This window comes from Podarcis erhardii, assembly GCF_964252035.2.
Source record: "Podarcis erhardii genome assembly, chromosome: 3".
Taxonomy (NCBI): Eukaryota; Metazoa; Chordata; class Lepidosauria; order Squamata; family Lacertidae; genus Podarcis; species Podarcis erhardii.
The window spans coordinates 13225346-13246698 of NC_138507.1; the positions used below are offsets into that span (position 1 = coordinate 13225346).

The 21353-nt window shown below is 42.7% G+C and overlaps 1 protein-coding gene across 3 annotated transcripts in view; it reads left to right on the plus strand.

Annotated features, from left to right (window-relative positions):
• The window catches only part of PLCB1 (phospholipase C beta 1), a 455429-nt gene extending 434332 nt beyond the window's left edge, over nucleotides 1–21097 (plus strand). For 2 of the 3 annotated variants that reach the window (XM_081856862.1, XM_081856863.1), the window contains one exon: nucleotides 18459–21097. In XM_081856862.1, coding sequence (XP_081712988.1) covers nucleotides 18459–18680 — 222 coding nt within the window. In that variant the 3' untranslated portion in view covers nucleotides 18681–21097. The remainder of the gene's footprint in view (nucleotides 1–18458) is intronic. The other variant, XM_081856861.1, reaches the window with a different exon arrangement.
• The last annotated feature ends 256 nt before the right edge of the window (nucleotides 21098–21353 follow it).

Genomic DNA, 21353 nt, shown 5'->3' on the forward strand with positions numbered 1-21353 from the left:
GCAATATCTCCCCCTGCTTCTGGTCAGGAAGCAAGCAAGAATATAGATAGGAGGGACAGGAGAGGCTCAGCTACTTACAACAGATGCTCATGTGGGGAAGAAACCAAGCCCTGATCCCCATCACAACAAACTAAGCAAATTTTGCACAACCCAAACTACGTACATATGAGCAGTGCTCTTTTTCAGGACCCAGTTTCCAACACTAGCTAGCTATGTCCGTGAAGTCCACAAGCAGGGCATGAAGGCAACAGTCCTCTGCCTTGTTGACTTCCTCTAGCAACTGGTGGAATAAAATGAATTTGCAAGGTAGCAGCCATTGATAAGCTTCCCTTCTAGCAATGCATTCAGTCCCCTTCAAGAAGAACATGTAAGCCCCAACATCCATCACCAAATTCCGTAATGGTTAATTGTATGAAGAAGTGCTATTGTTTATGTCTCTCGGACTCACTTGAAAGCTGTCAATGAGTGTTCACGCTCTGCACCTTCCTTACAGAAGTTTCTGCAGGCAAGGAACCTCAGGAACTTCCTCTCAAATAGATCCACATGTGGTTGGGGATTGCTGGCCATAGCACACCGTATTTTTTGCTCTATAAGACGCACCAGACCATAAGAAGCACCTAGTTTTTGGAGGAGGAAAACAAGAAAAAAAAAATCTGAATCTCAGAAGCCAGAACAGCAAGAGGGATCGCTGCGCAGTGAAAGCAGTAATCCCTCTTGCTATTCTGGCTTCTGTGATAGCTGTGCAGGCAGTATTCGCTCCATAAGACACACACGCATTTCCCCTTACTTTTTAGGAGGGGTAAAGTGCGTCTTATAGAGCAAAAAATACGGTAATTACCTGCAGGCTGATCAACTTTCCCACAAGTGGAGAATTGGTGCGTGCATTTAGGGAAACATACAGGGATTGTACATGTGAGATGGTTTGGGCCATGAAGGTGTGTGTGACACTAAGCTTTGAACGTCTACATTTGTGGCCCTCAAATTAATTCCATTAAAAATGTAGAAGTCTCTGCTTGTCATGAACAAAGTCTTCAGGGCTGTGACATGTTCTGTGTTGTCGCTCCATATCCCAATACGTGTGTGATCAGCAGTAACATAAAACAGATTATGAAATGAGCAGGTGGGGAGGCACACGAGTCTCCTCTGCTTTGTTTTTAATAAGGAAAAATCACTTATTTCGGCACCAGCCGAAAATCCCAACATGGCATTTTTCTAAGGTAAAGCGAGGCAGTGTTTTCCTGTGCTGTCTTGCGGAAAATACGTAACAGCGCCGTGGAGAGCTTCTCCTCATTTGTGATTCACTGGATGTGGAGCTGTGATAGCACTTCCACCATAGCTGTCAAGTGTCCCTTATTTGGCGGGACAGTCCCTTATCTCACGCCCATGTCCCGCTGCTGTCCCTTATTGATGATGTCCCTTAAATAAGCTACTGAAGGTAATGGGGCCCTTTCTATGTCCAGCTGTGCTTTGTCAACAACAAACTGTTGCTGTTTTTTTTGTGTTGAATATATGCTATATGGTAATTTAGGGACCTAATAGTTATGCCTCTCAGTTACTCCTAGGTGTGCATCCGATGAGGCAGTGGCCGCAACAGAGAGGCCCACCCTCAACCTCAACTTATGTATCCCCTCCAACCAAGCTGCGCACAAGCAGGCAAAGACTCCACCTGCGTTTAACCCATTTCTGCTCCTTTCTCTTCAATCCTCTCCTGATCTGGGAGACAGTGGGGCAGGAGAGGTGGAGGCAGGAGAAGGTGTGAAAGCCCTTGACTCTAAACCAGCCTGACCTCTCTCTCCCTCCTCCTTACACCTTCACTTTCCAATCTTAAGCTTCTCCTGGCTCTGCTTCTCATCTCCCAGCTGTTTCAGGCTCCCCCAGATGACCAATCCCTTCTTCCAAATCAGTCTCCAACCGCACTTCTCCTGGTGCCCACATGGGGCTACCTTTGAAGGTAACTTGGAAACGACAACTAATCCAGAATGCAGCAGCCAGACTGGTCACTAGGAGTCAGAGCCGTAGCTAAGTGATCTTGCACCCCTAGCAGAACCATCCAGATTGTGCCCCCTAGCCACGGACAAATTAGCTCTTCTTTCTGCCTCTCCTCCAACCCCAACCCCCCATTCAATTCTTCATGCACTTCACCTTGTAATGAATTCTTTCACAGAAAATCCAATACAAATATTTATGGACATATTTTTAAGCCGATTTTGTGTCCCCTCGCTTGCACCCCTGGCGGGGGCGTTCCTCACCACCCCCTAGCAAGGGCCCTGTTGGGAGTGGCTGCCAAGACCACGTTAACACCGGTCCTGAAAGACCTACATTGGCTCCCGGTACATTTCTGAGCACAATTCAAAGTGTTGGTGCTGACCTTTAAAGCCCTAAATGACCTCGGCCCAGTATACCTGAAAGAGCGTCTCCACCCCCGTCGCTCAGCCTGGACACTGAGGTCCAGCTCCTGGGGCCTTCTGGCTGTCCCCTCCCTGCAGGAAGTGAGGTTACAGGGAACCAGGCAGATGGCCTTCTCGGTAGTGGCACCAATGCCCTCCCATCAGATGTCAAGGAAATAAATAACTATCTGACTTTTAGAAGACATCTGAAGGCAACTCTGTATTGGAAATTTTTTTATGTCTAATGTTTTACAATTTTTTTATGTGCTGTAAGCCACCCAGAGTGGCTGGGGAAACCCAGCCAGATGGGTGGGGGGTATAAATAATAAAACTACTACTACTACTACTACTACACTCCTCCTCAGTGTCCAGGCAGTTCCTGATAGTTGTCCAGTTTATAAATGTATGCAGATCATATTATTGTGGCCCCTAGCAGTAATATGTTTACTTCTAGAATGTGGGACTCTGAGAATCAAGATACATTTTGCCACCAAGAGTCTCTCCTTGGTTATCCTTCATAAACAGCACTGCTTTGAAAATGATCTTGTTCATTGCTCTTCAGCTGATGGGCTGAGATAGCAGCACAGCAACCATATGACTATATGGTAAAAAAAAGAATTTGTTCCTCAAAATCCATGTTTGTGCTAAAAGTGGGTCCATGGTCTGAAATGATCACACAGTCATTCATTCTACCTGACATCTACAATCATGAATAAAAATGAGTTTTTAGAGGTGTGTTTAGAAAGTCCCATTCGTAAAAGGATTTCTATAAATGGTTGTATGCAGCTGAGGATTTAACTTGCTAGCTTCTGTCATACCCTTTAAATTATTTCCTGGGAGAGAAATATTTTGCACCTCTTAAAACACACACACACTTAACTGAGAGGGACAAAGTTGTAACCAGATAAATAAAAACTTTATGTAAGAAATTCTGGTATACTGCATGGAGGAAAGGTACCGTACCTTTTTCATATTTCAATCTTATTTCTAATACTTTTAAAAGTATGTATTGTCCTTGATTCTCATGACCTAATCATGCATGTGGTAAAGTTAACTTGACCAGAGTTGCAAAAGAAAAATGTAATCATTTTTAAAAAAAATTGCATAACTTAAGCAATTAAGAAATACCACTTTCTACAGATTTGGGAGGATTTTATCTATGCTGTTTAAATTTCAGTAACAAGGAAACATATGTTTTATTAGAGAGGACATGGAGCCATTCCTCTTTCATATGAGGGCTTCATTCTGCTTTTCTTAATCTCAAATGGGATATGATACTGAAGCACAATTTGTCCCCAACATCTTTACAAAAAATGCACCCCTGGTTTATGCCAAATTAAAATGGAAGCCTGGCTCCAGGGAGGGGATTATTAACCCCTTGTACCCTGTGGGACGTGGGTGGCGCTGTGGGTTAAACCAGAGAGCCTAGGACTTGCCAATCAGAAGGTCGGCGGTTCAAATCCCCGTGACGAGGTGAGCTCCCGTTGCTCGGTCCCTGTTCCTGCCAACCTAGCAGTTTGAAAGCACATCAAAGTGCAAGTAGATAAATAGGTACCGCTCCTGCGGGAAGGTAAACGGCATTTCTGTGTACTGCTCTGGTTCGCCAGAAGTGGCTTACTCATGCTGGCCACATGACCCGGAAGCTGTATGCCGGCTCCCTCGACCAATAAAACGAGATGAGCGCCACAACCCCAGAGTCGGTCACAACTGGATCTAATGGTCAGGGGTCCCTTTACCTTCACCTTTACCCTGTGCTGTTGTCTGCTGAAGATTGGGTCTCTCTCTCTCTCTCTCTCTCTCTCTCTCTCTCTCTCTCTCTCTCTCACACACACACACACACACACAGTGCTGCTGCTTTGACAAATAGCATCTGAGATAGGATTTTCAGCATAATTGTTTCCCTTTGTGCCATTTCTTTTTTAAGGCACTCGCCACCTGCGCACTGGCCTCCCTCTTTTGTCTGCAGACTCCACAGATAAATTTTGCAGGCTGGGGGGGGGGGGAGTTGGGAGGGGTAGAATTTTGCACAATAGAACAACATGTGTAGTTTGGCCCTTATTGGAGCACATCATCTTCTGAGCTTTGCCTAAGTAAGGGCACCTAAATTAAATAAGAGCCACAGTAAATGTCATGATCCTATACTAGGAAGTATGCCATAATTTACTCCGGGTGCACGTTGTCGCGTTTGACAATATGTGCTTGATAGATCTGGAATTCTGCCTGGTGTGCTGTCATCTTCCATATCTGACTGCGGCACAGTTTATGGGAGAGGATAGTATTTTGCTTGCCAGATTGTGTTTTAACATCTTTATTTTCATGCAACGGCTCTTAAAATGCAAGATGTAAAACACATGGTGCACAATATGGAAGACTGCCTGATCTTGCCAACAGTGTGTTGTTTTGGTTCCTCTAGAATTGTCCACTTCCAGTTCCTTTACGCTTCTTCAGCGTTTGGGCCCTAGCAGATCAATGGAGTAATAGGATTGTGAAGGGGTGGATCTTGCTTCCCCCTTGGGTTTCTGGGGAAACCTCAAATCCAGCACAGAGGAATACACACCCTGTTGTTCTCCATCCAAGGATGCCCAGCCAGTTGATGGGGGAAAATATATGTGCCATTTGTCTCTATGGCGAGCTCCTAAGACTTGTAAACCACAGTTCTTAACTGGCCAGTCAAAGCCATCAACTTAACTAAGGAACTAGTTTGGCTGGTTTCCTCTTAAAGATTCTACCCCAAATACACATGATCACAGGTTCGGAAGGGATCCAATTGACCCTCCAAACCCACAACGGTATGTACACATTCTAGAAAATGTAGAGCCTCAGGTTTTGCCTCAACACTGGGAGCCAGTGTGGTGTAGTGGTTAGGAGCGGTAGTCTCGTAATCTGGGGAACTGGGTTCGTGTCTCCGCTCCTCCACATGCAGCTGCTGGGTGACCTTGGGCTAGTCACACTTCTTTGAAGTCTCTCAGCCCCACTCACCTCACAGAGTGTTTGTTGTGGGGGAGGAAGGGAAAGGAGAATGTTAGCCGCTTTGAGACTCCTTTGGGTAGCGATAAAGCGGGATATCAAATCCAAACTACTCTTCTTCTTCTTCTTCTTCTTCTTCTTCTTCTTCTTCTTCTTCTTCTTCTTCTTCTTCTTCTCCTCCTCTTCCTGGGGCTGTCACCTATGCCCTCTCACGACATAACTGCCTCTGCAGCTGCTACCTTTTTCCTAAATAGCAAAGCTTATTGCCTCCGCAGTCACCCGCAGCAAGTGTTCATGTATTCATTCAAAGTTAAAACAGTTTCCAAAGTTGTCTGAGCCTCTTCACAGCCCCACCAAATCTGTAAGGGTTTCTTCTGGAACGCTCCCAACACTTAGAACTGAATGAGGAGGTATCTTTAAGGGTGCAGAAAACTTGGGAAATCTACATGCAAAGCAACAACAACAACAAAAAACATAATCTCACACAACAAGCTTGGCATGTGGTTAGTTCAAGCACATTTCATACCCACAGAGCAAAAGGAAACAGGCCAACAGCTTATCTGTGTGCCCCAGACCAGTTTTCAAGGTTTTCTTTCTTTCTTAGCGTTGCACACATTTCAGACCAGAAATACAGAATGCCTACATCTCCCAAATGAAAAGCTTGACAGTTACTTTTGTTGCCACTTGTTCCATGTCATCTCAGCTCCCGGACAGCACCAGCTATTCCTTAGGTCAGTTTTTGAGCTTCTATCCAAGCAGTCCCAAAAGCATTTGAGCTAATTGTGCTTTCTTCATATCCAGGGGGAATAATAGCTAACTGCTTTGGGAAGTATTATATTTCCCTATAGTTTCCTGTGGTTGAATCTCTTGCTATATTAGGACATGTTCCTTACTTTCTAGGATAACCTACTTATTAATTTATTAACCTTATCAGCAGCTATGACACTCCAGAGGCAGGCTTTAAAACTACCCTACTTCTGCATGCCCACATTTTGTTGCTGGGCACCTGACAGGAACTGTGTACCTTTCTCCAAACATGTGTCAAGGGCAAGGCAATAATTCTTTAAATATATATATATATATATATATATATATATATATATATAATTATTTTCATCCAAGCAAAGTAAGCAGACACACAGTGAAGGGACGAATCCACAATTTGCAATAAAAACTGAATCCAAAGCACTTTAAATTCAGATTAAAATCATATTATCTAGATTTAATGTTTTAAATTCAGTTTGGGTTAAAAACCTATCTGAGTGACATCCTGGTGATTTTGTACATTTTCTTAAATACGCTTCACCATCTTTTCTGGATGTGCAGTGCAGCTCAGTATAACCAAAAATTATCTACAGCACTGGACAATTTTTGATTTTCAGGATTTGGGCATGTATGAGGTAATGCATCAATTTGTCTAGATAACTCTGGCTCAGGGATCACCAGCCTCTTTGGTACAAGTGGGTACATGTTGACTTTTGAGAGAGTTTTGGGGTGCCCATCATGAAATAGCTGCTATGTGGGGGTAGCATGAGGCAGAAATAGAGAGACAGCTACCAGCACCAACTTTACTCTTGCCATGGGAACCCAGCTATGACTTGCTGGTCCTAATGATGGAGATCTCTCCCCACCTCTCTCTCTCTCTCTCTCTCTCTCTCTCTCTCACACACACACACACAGAGAGAGAGAGAGAGAGAGAGAGAGAGAGAGAGAGAGACTGCTAATAGCATCAGGGATCATTCCTCAATACCAGAAAAAATATGCAAGGTATCCACACCACACTCACTCTCACTTCACAGAAATCGCCTAGGTACCTGCACATTTTGCTACCTAACTTTCTTTGCTTTCCTGACAATTTCCAGTAAAGTAGGAGGGTGGCGCAAGCAGTTCAAGTGTAAGGCGAGGTGAATCCAAACCCATGCTTAACATCACCAAACTGCTTCTTCCTACCTAGTTTTCAACTTTCTAGGCACTATAGACCTAATGTTACTTGTGAACTAGGGAAATCTGAGTTCACCTCTCATTTTTGGCACACCCTAATTTCTTTCCCATCCTGCTCCCTCCTATAACCATCAGAAACATAGCAAAATACATCACCTGCAATTAATCATCAATGATATGGTTATATTAATTAACTAGCTTACACCAAAAAAAACCCACCACCTATGATTAAGTGAAATTAATTATTTAACATTTTCTATGGCTGTTATTTAAATATCTTTGACAATATCTACTTTGAAATAATAAGTCTTTAGGCTATCTGTTAATTGCTGCACTGTAGAAATAATCTTTATTTAAATTTATATGCAGTAAAAATTAACGCGAAGTAAAGTGAGCAAAGGAGGTTTGTTCAACCTTTGGAAAAAGAAACAGATCACTGGAAATGAGCCTGAGAACATTTTCTATTCATATTATTTCCTTCTATTGCATATTCAAGAAACATTTCTTGAGTAACAAACACTTTTTTTGTTTGTGTACACATTCATTTAACATACTACGGAAATATCTACTGCAGTAATTTCTCTTTATACAATTATAGCTGTTTTATGTGCTTTTGTATTTGTTGGGAATCTTGTCACACTGATTCAGAGGCTTCTTGTTTCTGTGAGCTCTCTTGACATGCCCGTGAGCCCTTCCCACCCATTCCAAACCACTAGGCTGAGAAGGAGGACAGAATTAACTATGTGGGAATCTGCCCATACCAAATAGTTGACTGAGAAAGCCTGAATGACTGTTGAACCCAAAGCCTTGCTATCTCAGTTTAAAATTAGTGTCAAGAGATTTCATGCACAAAAATGGAGGAAGCAAATATTTGGATTTTTGTGCACTATTTGATCACAACTGCAGCAAATTCAGCAGTGACAGTAATTTTTGTCAGCTAATTTAGCAAGGGGGCAAATGGCAGGCTGCATGAGGCAAATGCTATACAAAGCTCATAGGCTGTATATTGCTTAAGGACCCCTGACCATTAGGTCCAGTTGTGGCCGACTCTGGGGTTGTGGCGCTCATATGGAAATGCCGTTTACCTTCCCGCCGGAGCAGTACCTGTTTATCTACTTGCACTTTGACGTGCTTTCGAACTGCTAGGTTGGCAGGAGCAGGGACTGAGCAACGGGAGCTCACCCCACCGTGGGGATTCGAACCGCCGACCTTCTGAACAGCAAGCCCTAGCCTCTGTGGTTTAACCCACAGCGCCACCCGCATCCCATGTATATCACTTACCTATGACTTAAAGTTTTAAAGCCCAGAAAACTCATCCCTACCATTAAAAACTATTAAGACAACCCTGTTATTCCACAAATTAATCAATGATCATATTAAAATGTTGTAAGTATTTTAATAGAGCTAAGCCAAAATGTTGCACAGATATATCTCTCTCCAAGAAATACACCTCCTTTTGAGGCTATTTTCCCTTCACTATTGCAAAAGGGTAAAAAACTGTTCATAACAGGGTGTAAGTGAGGTGGAGATGGGATTGAGGCAACCAGGTTGATGTACACTTTCCCAAATAAGATATATACAGTGGCACCTCGGGTTACATACGCTTCAGGTTACACTCTCCACTAAGCCAGAAATAGTGCTTCAGGTTAAGAACTTTGCTTCAGGATAAGAACAGAAATCGGGCTCCGGCGGCGCAGCAGCAGCAGGAGGCCCCATTAGATAAAGTGGTGCTTCAGGTTAAGTACAGTTTCAGGTTAAGAACGGACCTCCAGAACGAATTAAGAACTTAACCAAAGGTACCACTGTACATAGTTGACCTGTTGGGACAGGGTGTCTTTGACTAGAGCTGAACTAGTGTGAAAATATCGCTAGCACAGAGTAGTGAGACTGGGAGCATTGCCTGAGCAGTGAAGCTGTTTTCCCTCTCCTCCCTTCCCAATCCAAGTGAGAGCAATGCCTTCAGTCTGGAGTGGTACAGCCCAGACGGTCTTCTAATCCTGCTCTGTGAGAACAAGGCCCCTCAGCCTTTCCCGTCTCCTTGTCTTCGTGCCTGTCCACTTTCTGCCAAAAATGCTACAGATACTCCCAGCGATGCCTAACGCGGCAAGCTGTACAATGCCATCTGCAGATTCCTCTGCCCAAATGTAAAAAGAGATACTATGCCCAGGAGCACAATTACGCTTCAAGACTTCCTCTCGCTATGTTGCAGACAAGAGGCTTAGCATTCTTCCAGGAATACTGGCTCTGCAATATGACTTGTCATTCAGTTCGGGGGTGAGGAAAAAAAGAGGATTTCCTGGGGACTACAGCCACTTTGCATCTGATTATTGAAACAGCAATATTCAAAAGGGTGTGTGTGTCTGTGTGTCTCTGTGTGTGTTGGTGATGATCAAGTGCCTAATTCAAGGGACAAGAAGTCTGTTTAGTATTCCATGCATGCATTCTGGATGCTGGCATGGAGCTCAGATTCCTCTGAACCTCAGCTTCCAATTTCTGCTTTTCAAAAGTAGGTTTCTAGCTGTGCTCATTTGTCAAAAGAAGTTTGCCAATGTGCAGCCAGTGTCATCAGACGAACACGCAGCAGCTGAGAGATGTTTTGGATTGGCTTTTTGCAATCAGTCCTCCCACACTGACTCCCTTACCTAATTTGCTTTTTCTTCTTCTCCCCTACTTTAAAACAAAATAAGACCCTACCTGGGTCTTATGTCACATTCTTTTGCCTTCAGCCACCAACATTCTGTTTTTGGAGAGAAAAAATTAGCAAAACATTAATGGCCTTTCTACTTCATTAGTAAGGGACGCTGGTGGCACTGTGGTCTAAACCACTGAGCCTAGGGCTTGCCGATTGGAAGGTCGGTGGTTCGAATCCCCGCGACAGGGTGAGCTCCCATTGCTCAGTCCCAGCTCCTGCCGACCTAGCAGTTTGAAAGCACACCAGTGCAAGTAGATAAATAGGTACCACTGCAGCGGGAAGGTAAACGGCGTTTCCGTGCACTGCTCTGGTTTTGCCAGAAGCAGCTTAGTCAAGCTGGCCATATGACCCAGAAAAACGTCGGCTCTCTCGGCCAGTAAAGCGAGATGAGCGCCACAACCCCAGAGTCGTTCGCAACTGGACTTAACTGTCAGGGGTCCTTTACCTTTACCTTTACTTCATTAGTAGTCAGTACAATAAATGTGAGGTCCTGGTTGCACTCCCAATTGAGATCTGCAATTATCACTTGATAAACCCTGGCCAAATAAAGCAGCTGCTGCAAATCTAAGGAGCTGGGTATCATCACCTTAGCATTAACTCACAGTTTAAAGCAAGTCAAAGGATAAGTCCATCCCTTTGGGTCCACCATGTTTTGTTTTCTTCATGCATGTGCAGTCAATGTCATTAGCCCAAGAGCCAAACATCTTCTCTCTTGATACAGTTTCTGTTAAGGGGATTGCATTTCTCCCACACTCAAAATACAAGATTCTTCTCTTACATCAGGCATTGCAACTGGAGTGTGGCTTGTAGATACCATTGCTACAGAAACCAAGTTAATTGACAGTGTGAATGATGCTGTCTCCCTTATGCCAATATTCCTTCCCTTCCCTTTCCTCTTTTTATGGCTTTAGAAGAGGAATGGGGAACCTGTGACCCATCAGATGTTCTACGAGTCCAACAACTTCTAGAGGGCCACATTTCTCCCAAACATTCTCTTGAGGCTGCATCGCTCCAGGAAGAAAATCACTCATCTGGCTTATGCTAACAGGGGTACAACTGCCACCATTGTCACTTTGCAGACCTTTTCCTTCATTTTGTTTCAGTTCATACTTCTTGTCTTGCAGGAGAGGGGCTGTCCAGTTAGGTCAGGCAAATAGCAGAAGAGAAGGAATACAGTGGTACCTCTGGTTACGTACTTAATTCATTCTGGAGGTCCGTTCTTAACCTGAAACTGTTCTTAACCTGAAGCACCACTTTAGCTAATGGGGCTTCCCACTGCTACTGCTGCTGCGCCGCTGCTGCGTGATTTCTGTTCTCATACAGAAGCAAAGTTCTTAACCCGAGGTACTATTTCTGGGTTAGCGGAGTCTGTAACCTGAAGTGTATGTAATCCGAGGTACCACTGTATTGCATTGTTGTCCTGCAAAGAGACAATGTAACATAATGCAAGAAAGCATGCTGCCCAGAGTGTTTGGAGAGGCTAAATTGAGCCTGTCGTCTCAGCTGAAGGCTATATATTCCTCACCTTGTATGTGTCTGTATAGAAGAGAAAAACCTTACACAAATACTGATCAATGTATAGGAAAACCATGAGGATAAGTTGCAGCAGTTTACGTCTTAGGCAATTCGATTTAGCATTTGCCAACATAAGTATGAATGTCTTCAGTCTTTTCCCTCCCACTCCCAAAGCTGGCCAAAATGGTAACATAATTTTAGAAAGCCTTTCAAAGAATCATTAAGTTGCATGCTTCTACTTGACAGTTGTGTCTAGTAGGTTTTACTGCCTGGAAAGCGTACATAGGTTTGTACCTTAAAAGTGGGAGATGACTTGTATGCATGAAGAGACATGGGCAGTGGTTTTGTGTTGCTACACAAAAGGAGCCTACAAACACATTGCAGTGTATTTCAGAGCCGAGGGTGAGTGTTGTTGATTTAATCCTTTGTTAGGTGCTAGGGGTGTTGGATGAGCTGTAAGCTGAGCATTCAATGTGTCTGTTTGACAGTGATCATTTTTTAAAAAAGGTTTTGTGCTGCTTTGTGGTCAGTTAAAATAAGTGTTTGTGCCACCCTTCACTACCCTGACACAGCACAGAGCTTAGATGACTTGGAAATATTTTGTTGTCTGTGCCTCTAAAGGTAAAGGTAAAGGGCTCCCTGAACATTAGGTTCATTCGTGACAGACTCTGGGGTTGCAGCGCTCATCTTGCTTTATTGGCTGAGGGAGCCGGTATACACCTTCCAGGTCATGTGGCTAACATGACTAAGCCGATTCTGGCGAACCAGAGCAGCGCACGAAAATGCCGTTTACCTTCCCACTGGAGTGGTACCTATTTATCTACTTGCACTTTACCATGCTTTCAAACTGCTAGTTTGGCAGGAGCAGGGACCGAGCAACGGGAGCTCACCCTGTCGCAGGGATTCAAACCGCTGACCTTCTGATTGGCAAGTCCTAGGCTCTGTGGTTTAACCCACAGCGCCACCCGCGTCCCTGTCTGTGCCTCTGTTCCCCTAATTGTTCAGCAAAATTTGAAAATGGTCCTCTAGCAGGAGCATCCAGGATTTATTTCCCCCTGTGTCCATCAGTGGAAAGATATTCTGCACATAATCTGTGCCTAATCATTTCTCTGTGTATAATTCTTTAAAACAGATTTGCACAGTTGATGTTATTGGAAGGTAGCTTTGCCTAGAAGATCTATTCATTCTATGTGTCTTTCTACATTCATCCATTCGTCCTTAAAAAACAAAAAAACACTTTGGAAACAGGTTGAGTAGGAGGCAGAGGAGGCAGGAATTCTTTTCCCATTCAGATTTTAATCCAAGCTGGAGGAAAAAATGGGGGATTGGAATGGTCAGTGAGAGCCAGTGTGGTGTAGTGGTTAAGAGCGGTAGACTCGTAATCTGGGGAACCAGGTTCGCGTCTCCGCTCCTCCACATGCAGCTGCTGGGTGACCTTGGCTAGTCACACTTCTGTGAAGTCTCTCAGCCCCACTCACCTCACAGAGTGTTTGTTGTGGGGGAGGGAGGGAAAAGGAGATTGTTAGCCGCTTTGAGACTCCTGAAGGGGAGTGAAAGGCGGGATATCAAATCCAAACTCCTCCTCCTCCTCTTCTTCTTCTTCTTCTTCTTCTTCTTCTTCAAGCAATCATTGCAAACCTGTATCTAAGCTCAGCAAGCATGACTGGCGTCTTTAAACCAAATAATTTCCATTCTACATTTTGAGCACCAATTTGTCCTTATAGAAACTGAAATTTCCTTTGTTCTGTTGCCTGGACGCAACTTCCATGAATTTTCGTGCATTTTATGCTGGCTTTCCATTAGGACAAGTGTAGCAGCAGGGGAAGAAGTGTAGTATGAGTCTTTGAGATGATGCTATATCGGTCTTCCACTAATTATGCAAAAGCCTTTTTATTCTCTTCTGCGGAGGTGCAAACATGCCTGTTTCCTGTTAAGAGTGGTTGTCTAAGTCCAGTGACATCTGACTTCTACTCCTCTTTTTCTTTCAGTGTGGCTCAATGTGCTCAGTACAATTCATATGCAGTATAAAGTTGCCTTTTGTCCCCTTGCTATGTCAAACTAATGAAATGAATCTGGGAATGAAAAGCTGCAAGGGAAAAACTCGCTTACTCTGTACATCGCTTAGCCGGCTTGTTAGACGAGGGTCAAGGAAGCTGTACATTTTGTCAATTGCAATTACATTTTGTCAGTTACAGCAGCGAGGTCTGGGAATCATTGTTGCAAAGTAGCATTGGGCCTGTGCACTTTGTGCTGAGAAAGTGGAGGCATTAGATATTCTTAAATGATTCAGGAAGGAGTAAAGGATAGATTTTAACAACCCTTTTTCTGTTCACCACATCTATTTCTGATCCAGGAACTAAACTAATCAGCAATTCATTAGCTGTGAATGTGGAGCAGCTTCCTGCCACAAGTTTCCTTTGTCTTATTACACCAAGTGTCTAATGCCATTCCCACTTTTATCTTTAGTTGTCTGTACTGCAGGGAAACACAAGGTCTTATTTCTCTCCATCAGCACCGGCACAAGCTATGAGTTGCTGAAAAGCAGTTTTGAGGTACTTCTCCTGAAACAGACATGCCAGCTCTGGCCCTGCTGGGGTCATCCTCTGTCTCATCTTTACCACTTCAGATTGTAGGTGAAGGCTTACATAATTGGATACTCCTGCACACAAAGACGTTTTGTGTGTTTCTGATCCCGTGGCTGAGTCAATATTAGAACAAAATCCAGTTCTTGAGCTGGACGGCTGCATTTTCAAGAGCTTACCCCTTTTCTGAAATCTGATTTGATCCTCCTTGCCCATCTGGTAGGAGATGCCCACTATCGCTCATCTCTACAAAGAGTGCTAGAAATGTAAGGCATGATCTGCCCAGACACTTTAATAAATCCCCATTTTTAAATGGGAGTCATTTCTGAGTCTTAACTTTTGGACTGAAACCAGTGAGACTTGAAAAGGTTTACCATGCCCATTCTCAGATGTCCTGAAGGGTGGGGTTCCATCAATAGCCAAGGGATTTCCCAAAAAGATCTGAAGCTTGAGATCTGAAGTTCAGTGAACTTCTGATATAGAAAACCCATCTATTTCTTAAAGATAGGACTTAAAGGTAAAGGGACCCCTGACCATTAGGTCCAGTCGTGGCTGACTCTGGGGTTACTGCGGTCATCTCACTTTATTGGCCAAGGGACCGACGTACAGCTTCCGGGTCATGTGGCCAGCATGACTAAGCCGCTTCTGGTGAACCAGAGCAGCGCACGGAAACGCTGTTTACCTTCCTGCTGGAGCAGTACCTATTTATCTACTTGCACTGTGACGTGCTTTCAAACTGCTAGGTTGGCAGGAGCAGGGACCAAGCAACGGGAGCTCACCCTGTCACAGGGATTCGAACCACTGACCTTCTGATTGGCAAGTCCTAGGCTCTGTGGTTTAACCCACAGCGCCACCTGCGTCCCAAATATAGGACTTACAGCTTCTTAAATAAGTGTGGGTCCTCTTGGTGCAGCAGCTAACAGTTAAGTAGGATACATGCAACAAGCCTTCAGTAGATCACAAGGTAGGATTGTTTTTTCTGGACCAGAGGATGAGGAAAATACAATTAAGGTGTGCATGCTAATGTCAAACAACTAAAGGGCTTTTGTTGTCATCTGTGTTTGCTCTGGCTTAGCTGCTCTCCTTGCTATTTAACTGTCCTTTTGTTCTCCTGGGCGGCGTGTTTACAAAATGTCAGAAACAGAGCCCTGATCATGTCAACTTTATATGTTTGGCTCCCATATATCTGTTCGACTAGGAGGCATAGTGAGAACTTTGTCAAAGGTCAAGCCATGGTGCAATCAATGTCTTGTAGAGGAGGATTAATTTCAAACATTTCCCTTTTTTCAATATTTGTCAGCCTCCTTTTTCCTGTAACAAAATAGCAAATGGTCATCCCACTGCATAATAGAATAAGAGATGAGATGCAGAAGGTTGGAGAATCAAAGTGGAGAGGTAGAACTGAGACCGATAAGAAGCGGAGGGATGATTTCAAGAACCAATCTATTCAGTGATCAAGAAAAGCAACCAGTTTTAAGATCAGCACTAAGCCTATCTCACATTACACAATTTTCTTTCTCATCCTTGCACCTCCAGTTGCATCCTCTGCCTGGAAACGTCATATTGCATCTGTTCTGAACTGAGCATCTCTGCAATGCAGAAAAGAAATCAACTGTTTTTCAATTATGAACAGAAAAATCTTGGCAATTCTCATATTAGAGCACAATTATAGCAGGCTTTCCAGTTAAGAAAATATTGTAAGCTGCTATGCCTTGGGAACACCACAGTAATATTACAATGGGCGGTTTGATCCATCTCCCTGTTGCTTTTGGACTTTAATTGTCTGCCTCTTGTTTGTTTTTTCCCTCGTTTGAGCTGGCTTCATCTACAGCGTTGTAAAGCATTTTTAATTGCTATTTATATTTTAAAAAAATGAGTCTCAGTGGAGCTGTTACTTGGTGGAAGCAGAGCTCACAGGCTCCTTCTGCTGATGAGTTATGTCATGTAATATTTGTATTTACAAGGTGCCTAGCCCACTATTCCATTTTGAAATATGATGTGTTTTTTACTTTTTGACATGTGTGCAACTACAACAGTTGGACAGAGGACATTTTTCAAACACTTTCAATTAGAAGTTCTTCAATTGCTATTAACAGGGTGTATGTCAAAGGGGAGGGGAACAATCACTTGAAGGTTATATCTGAACCCCTTTCCTTCCACTCATGTGATCTAGAGAGAGCCTTCAGTCTCTCTGGAGCACCTCACACTATACTGGGGAAACAGGGGCAGGAAGGAATAGGCTTTATCAGACCTCACTTGATAAGTGCTTCATGCAAACAATCCCAAGTATGGATCCCCAGTGTCTGAGTGTTTGTTCTCTTTGTGCCACCTGCTGAAGGCAACTTTTTCATATGTTGCAAGACTAGATAAGCCTTCTAACCACTGAGCAATCTGGAGGGTGCTCATTCCTTCCAGTGTTTTAACACTAGTTTTTTGATCACTGCTAGGGCACATCAAGTCTAGTTAGGTTGCTCCTCCATCAAGTCCTACAGTGTTGGAATGTGATTGAGTAAAACATGAGCATCCATGAATTTTAGGGACTTTCCTCAGACAGACGGGGACTTCTGCCTGGAATGGTGCCACTATTGGGCATGCGGCATCAACATCTTTTTCGAAACCCTTGTCAAATGTTCTAAGTACATATTCACTTCATGTAGTATATAGGACTGGCTACCCGGCATCCCAGTCCATTTACAACACAAGTAAAACTAAGAGTCAGAAAAAATATAACTTCTGAAGCAGCCCAAAGGGAGTACTTTTGTCTCACTCGAACTGTATCATCTTTTATGTACTTGACAATACACCAAGAGTACACCGATATGTAGCAGCATCCCCTGAAGATCAGCCAGATGTAATAACAGCCCCTTCCAGCCCACACACGCCAGGATGAAAGGTTTAATAGGGACCGTTGCAATAACCGGCTTACCTCTTGAGGATGCTCCTATATTGGAGGAAAGACTTCAGAAGCCTGATTTGTGCCTTTGTCTTGAACAGCCACGCACAACCCGAGCCACCTTCACCAGTATCTCCCTGAGCACATATTGAACTCATTTGTTTTATTAAACAGCGGTTCCAGTGATTCCAGCTTTTGGAATCCAACATTATAATATCAAATAGATACACAGGGCTGCAGCTGCTTTGAATGCCAGTACTTGAATGGATGAGGAGGCGCTAATGATGGGGGGGGGGGAGCAGAGTCACATAATGCTATGTGCCCATTTCCTCACTGTTCCCCCCAACTGTCTCTCTCACATTACACGCCACTCACATGCTGTATCACACTATATCTCAAATATAGATCAAAAGATAGGTAGATATAACATACTTTTTGAAAGTTAAAAGGGGGAAGTCCTTAGGCTACCTCTTTAAGTAATCCCACATCCTGAAATCACATGCATTTGTATGAGATTGATATGTGAATGTGAATGGTATGTGTTGGCCAACAAATTCGGTACTTCTGTTTCCTCCCTTCTGTGCTGAAATCATCAACACACTATACTTCTTAAGCCTTTTGGGCCAACAGTGGACAGTTTGAATGTTCACGAACATTCCATAACAGCTAAGCGAACACTCGGATATGATGGTTGCATTCGATAAGGGGAAAGGGCTCCCAAAACTATATGAAACCATCGTTCATTTCGCATAGATGTGAAACGGAAACTTCATTGGAAACCTCTCATTAAAAGCATGGCTCCCAATATTACAGGAAATAATCATTTTGCTTCCTATAAAACAGCCTCCTTGTTTCAGTATAGTTTCAGAAACATTGCAGTAGCATCAGCCAGCATACTGGAAAGCAGAGACTTAGTTGAAATAAACACTAGGCACAGATTTATAATACTAAATTAGTTTTTGTTTACATAAATCAGAGCTTTGACACCTCACCCTACCTTCTGCAAAGGTGTAGGTGGAATTTCAGAAACCTTTTCATGGAAGGATGGAGGTCATATTATTTTAGGGTGTGGAGATACTTTAAGAGGTGGTCTGAGGGCTTCCCTGTAATTTCTTAACTTTAGAACAGCTTCTGGTCAATCTGTTGGCTTGGGATGGAGCAAAATTCCCTTTCCACTGCTTGTTTTGCCCCTCTGAGTGACACTATGTCACATATTCAGAGGGGATGTTCTAGGGGGAAGTGTGGCCCTCGGTGGGGGTTGCCATTTCCCCTCTCCAGATACCTAGAAATGACCCTGCAGGATCAAGAGGAGTGCAGTGCAATTGGTGGTAAGTTTACCCCCACCCTCAGAATTCACCCCTAGAAAAATCCCCCAAAATCCCATTTTCCCTATGCATTTCCCCGCCCACATTGCTTGAAGAACACGGATGGTCAATCATTGCCTATTGCATTACTTACGATGGTGTTGCTGTTATTTCCAGTTACAGGCTGATCTCGATCAAGAATACCAAGACAAATTCAAAAGACTCCCATTGGAAATCCTGGAATTTGTTCAAGAGGCGATGAAAGGCAAAATTAGTGAAGATGGAGACCACAGCTCTGCCACTTCTCCCCTGGCATCTGATGGGAAAGTCAACTATAAGCCACAGCAGAATGAGGAGCTGGAAGATAATCCAGGGAAAGTATTTGATACACCCCTCTAGCAACTCCTCCAAGGCCACATACCTAAATTACCATGGTGCAAAAGTCCCCACCGTGTTCTCCGGATATTCTCCTGATGTGAACAGGGCATCTTCAGATATGGGAGACATCTGTAGGGACAGCACACATTTCTAAAAGGAACGGTTGATGAGGAAAGTCTATGTTGTTTGTAAGCTTTCTTTGTTTTGTTACCGTCTGGGGGGTAGATCAACAGGCCAGTGCTGCTGTTTCCCAGGCTACTTTGGCCAGGCCATGTGCAATTTGGAGCTTTCAGTGGGGACCAGCATGTTTTGTGAAAGTAAACATTCATAGACCTCTCTGTGAAGCAGCAGTGGCTGAAAAAGAAATTCCGAACATTATCATAACATCCATAGCCATTTATTTCCTCCTTTGCACCTTGAAAGCTTGTATCATCTTGATAATTGCACTGATTTTATTTTATTTGCTTTGCAAGAACCAGTTGCTTGTGTTGTTGACAATATATCTGCTTTGAGATGTTCTGTTGAAGCCGTGGTGACTAGTTAACTTTCCCAGCTGAAATCTCTTTGAGAAGGAGACATGTGTTTGTATATGCTTCCTGTGTGATGTGGGTTCACATAGATGTGTATGCACACACACACAAACATATACAAACCACTGTGTATGAACAGAGCATGCAAGTTCTCACTGAGAGCCTTCCCTTGTGGCAAAATAAAGAAGTTTCAGGGATCAGAGTCAATATTTCAATGGGCATCTTTACAAAGCAACCTTCAAATCACAAGAATCTTTTAACTTACTATTGTATATTGTTTTCAATTATAAATGGGTGGATCCGAGAGCATTGTTTTCAATTTATTATTTTTGGTTGCATCGTGTGATCTGTTGTTGATATGTTTTGGACTGTGTTATCTGACATGCAAACATCTCTTCCATAGTTTTAAAAAAATGTATGGTATGCATGTAGGAAATGCCGTCTCCAAAATGTATATAAAATATTTCAGAGCTGGAGAATTTGTGAAAAGAAATTAGAGAGAAGGATATGGAGAATGAACACATCAGTTCTTATCCTGCAATTTATTTATACCATTAACCTTAGAAAGGTTATAGCCCCTCTAAACTCAATAGAATTACTTTGTGGATGATATTGAAACACTAAATTTTGTCTTGATAATAATAAAGACTTAATGCCTAACAGCATATATGTAGTTTGCTTTCCCTCAGGAGTTCAGTAGAAATAACTTATTTTATTTAAATGTAAGCAATAAATAGAGATCAAACTTAAGTTTCAAGTTAAATGCTAAGTGTACATAGGGAAATAAGACTTTGGCTGAACAGTATTTTTTTTCTCTTAATTTACAACACACATGAGGAACTATAATTTAGAGGACCTAACTCTAAACAGAGACTTTCATTTTGATTTTAAGAATATGACTCCTGTCATTTATTCTACTTTTGCACTTTGAAGATCACTCTTATTAATCGTTAAATACAAAACCTGGAAGGGTCAAAGTTTAATGCTGCATTTTATAAGATAAAGGTTCAATAAATTTGTTTTAGGTTAGGTAAGATAAAATAAATAGCAGTATTCACAACAATTCTGAGACTATTTCTTCGATGTGCTTGTATACTGCAGCTTCAAATAGTCTAGGAGAAATACTGATGAGCTTTTTAATTTATGAAATAAAAGTTAATGGTTTGAACAGAGTATATTATCAGATGTAGTTGGTTTTCAGTACATTTGTATTTGACCATTGACTGTCCTTACTTTTTTAAATATCTGTACAGTGCCCCTTTTGCAGTTGTAGTTTAGTGTGGAATATTGTATATCTTGCATTTGTTCAAACTTACAGTGATATATCATTTACCATTAATATTACTTGAAATAAAGTAAGGTAATGAAAAAGGAGTCTATGATGTGAGAGTCTTGTGCCTTTTATGTATTTGCCTTGTTAAGTGTTGAACATGTGGAAATAATATACTGTGGGCATTTCTGCTTTAGAGAATAGAGCTGCGTTGTATTACAATGAACTTCAACCTACACTCCTGATCTCTTCACACTACTGAGAAACTTTTCATTTGATTTTATTAGCTTCAACTGAATTTTAGTTCATAAACATCAGACATTATGAATCTCACATGGCTGTAGGAGATTTCTTTAATAGAACTTCAAGGGGACATAGCTTCTCTTTCTTTCCAAACTGACCTTGCTCTTGTACATTGCCAAACCCTGTATGTGATTGGCTGGTTGGAAATAGTGACTTGCTTTCAGTTAAGAAAATCCTCTCATTTACCATGTATATAATTTCAGTTTCTCACCATTTTAGAGGCATAATTCACTTTTTTTTTTGTAAGAATCCTATGCAATTTTGTGGCATGATGTTTCTTCCACTTGTAATTTATGTGCTTTCATCACAGACCCAAATAAAATTTCTTAACACAATCTGTGTGCTCTCTCTTAATTGGCCAACTTTCAAGCCTCTTGGTATCTGTTCAGCTTTCCCTGGAAAGCGCAATCATTTATGTGTTCTCATGTGCGCAGTCTCAGTTTCTGTGGGGTTGACAATATGACCCAGCAGGCCTCGCCACTGCTCCTTATGAATTTGAAGGTACACCATATGGCGCATGCCTCCAAATCTTCTGCAAGAAACAGAACCACTGCAACAGAAAACCCTTGGGGTTTTTCTCAGCGCACAAAC